Source organism: Egretta garzetta, unplaced genomic scaffold, assembly GCF_000687185.1.
Source record: "Egretta garzetta isolate BGI_Z169 unplaced genomic scaffold, ASM68718v1 scaffold105, whole genome shotgun sequence".
NCBI lineage: Eukaryota > Metazoa > Chordata > Aves > Pelecaniformes > Ardeidae > Egretta > Egretta garzetta.
The window spans coordinates 1,670,442-1,672,110 of NW_009259598.1; the positions used below are offsets into that span (position 1 = coordinate 1,670,442).

General features: G+C 62.5%; 1 protein-coding gene across 1 annotated transcript in view; it reads right to left on the bottom strand.

Moving 5' to 3' along the window:
• Positions 1–1,669, bottom strand: part of TFEB (transcription factor EB) — a 12,072-nt gene that overhangs the window by 4,030 nt on the left and 6,373 nt on the right. Inside the window, 4 exon segments of the mRNA XM_035893742.1 lie at positions 674–754; positions 845–1,001; positions 1,003–1,091; positions 1,169–1,287. Coding sequence (XP_035749635.1) covers positions 674–754; positions 845–1,001; positions 1,003–1,091; positions 1,169–1,287 — 446 coding nt within the window.

A 1,669-nucleotide genomic window follows, 5' to 3' on the forward strand; every position in this document is an offset into this window, starting at 1 on the left:
GGTTAGCTCCATCCGGGGCCACGGGAGCGGGGCTCAAGCCCAGCTGCTCGGCCTCTGGGATGTGAGTGCGTAGCCCAGGCAGGTGTAATTGTCTTCCTGGGCCCTTAAAATAGCTATAATCAGAGCAGCAAAGAAAACAGGACTTCAAAGGGCACAGCTGATCCCCTCCCACGGCCAGCATCTGAAATAGGGCAGATGAATCACACCCGAGAAGGGCCCAGGAGGATGAATCCCACTGGGACGCACAGGCTGGCATATGGATCTGACCCAGGAGATGGTGCTGCTCCCAGAGAGCTTCTGGCTGGGAAACTTCTCCTGGCACCAACATCCCCCCACGCTACAGCAGATGCTTGGTTCCTCCCCATGCCCCTCTCCTGTCCCTCCGGCTTTTTAGAAGGGCTCCCAACTGTCATTAAAGAGGGAAAGAAGTTGAAGAACTGGCTCTCGCAGTTGAAAAAGGAAGGTCTCGCTGCTGCCCTTCCCCCAGCCCCAGGGACACCCATCCCAGGGACCAGGCTGGATTGGGCTGGTACCCGGGCATCACTGCAGGGACGTGGCAGAAGGACAGGTCCTGTCTGTGCCACCTGCAAGCATGGGGCTGCGGGACCCCCAGGCCACCCTCCCTCCCGCAGCCCAGGGTCTGGCCTCTTCCAAACGCGCATCAGAGACTCACTGTGTTGGGCATGTGGACTTCGGGGTTCATATAGCCCAAAACGTCATCCAGGCGCATGATGTCATCAATGACCTCATCAAACTAAAAGGGAAAGGTGTTAAGGTACCAATGGGCTTCTCTGCCCTTTCCAGCCCCTTTGCCTCCCCCAGCAGCTCAGTGGCACCTCCTCACCTCCCGCTCGGGGTTGGAGCCGATGTTGAGCATGGCCATGGGGCTGTTGGGTGCACTGTTGCCCGCCGAGGAGGACATGACGTGGCTGGGTCGGACGCCGGGTGAGGCAGCGGGGGGTGGCTTGGGGGAGGGGGTGGGGGGGGGGGGGGGGGGGGGGCCCATAGGTTTCGGAGAGATAAGCCTGAACCTTCTTGTCCCGTGACTTCTGCAGGTGGTACGTGGTGGGGTTCTCCAGGTAGGACTGGACCTTCAAGGAGACAAACCATCAGGGATCGCCCGCACCCCCTTGGCCCCAGGGCAGGGGGGACACCCCTAGCACTGTACCTTGAGGACCTCTCCGGGCACGGGTGGTGGGGACTGGTAGTGGACGGGGGGGCCGATGCGGGACGCCATGGCGCACCGGGGGGGTGGGATGCAGGCGCCCGCCAGGCACGGAGGTGACCCTGAGAAGAGGACACGGCACATCAGGAACAGCCTATTTTGCAGCAGGGCAACTGAGGCATGGGGAGGGAGCAGACATCCTGGAGCACTCGTACCAGCCGGTGACTAAGCCAGGACGACCACCCTAACGCCAGACGGACGGGCCTGCCCTCCTGCCGCAGCCCCCCGCCACGCCACCGCTCTCCCTGGGGACAGCCGGGGCACCTTGGTGGGGACGGGGAGGGCAGGGAGCAGCTGGGACCCCACACCCAGCGAGCGTGGACTCACGTACCACCGGGTTCAGCTGGAGCGTGCTTTGAGCCACCAACTTCCAAAACACCGGCGCAAAGCAAGAAGGGCTGGGAAAAGCCAGAGCCCAAGAGCAGAGCGAAAGGGAAGAAGGAA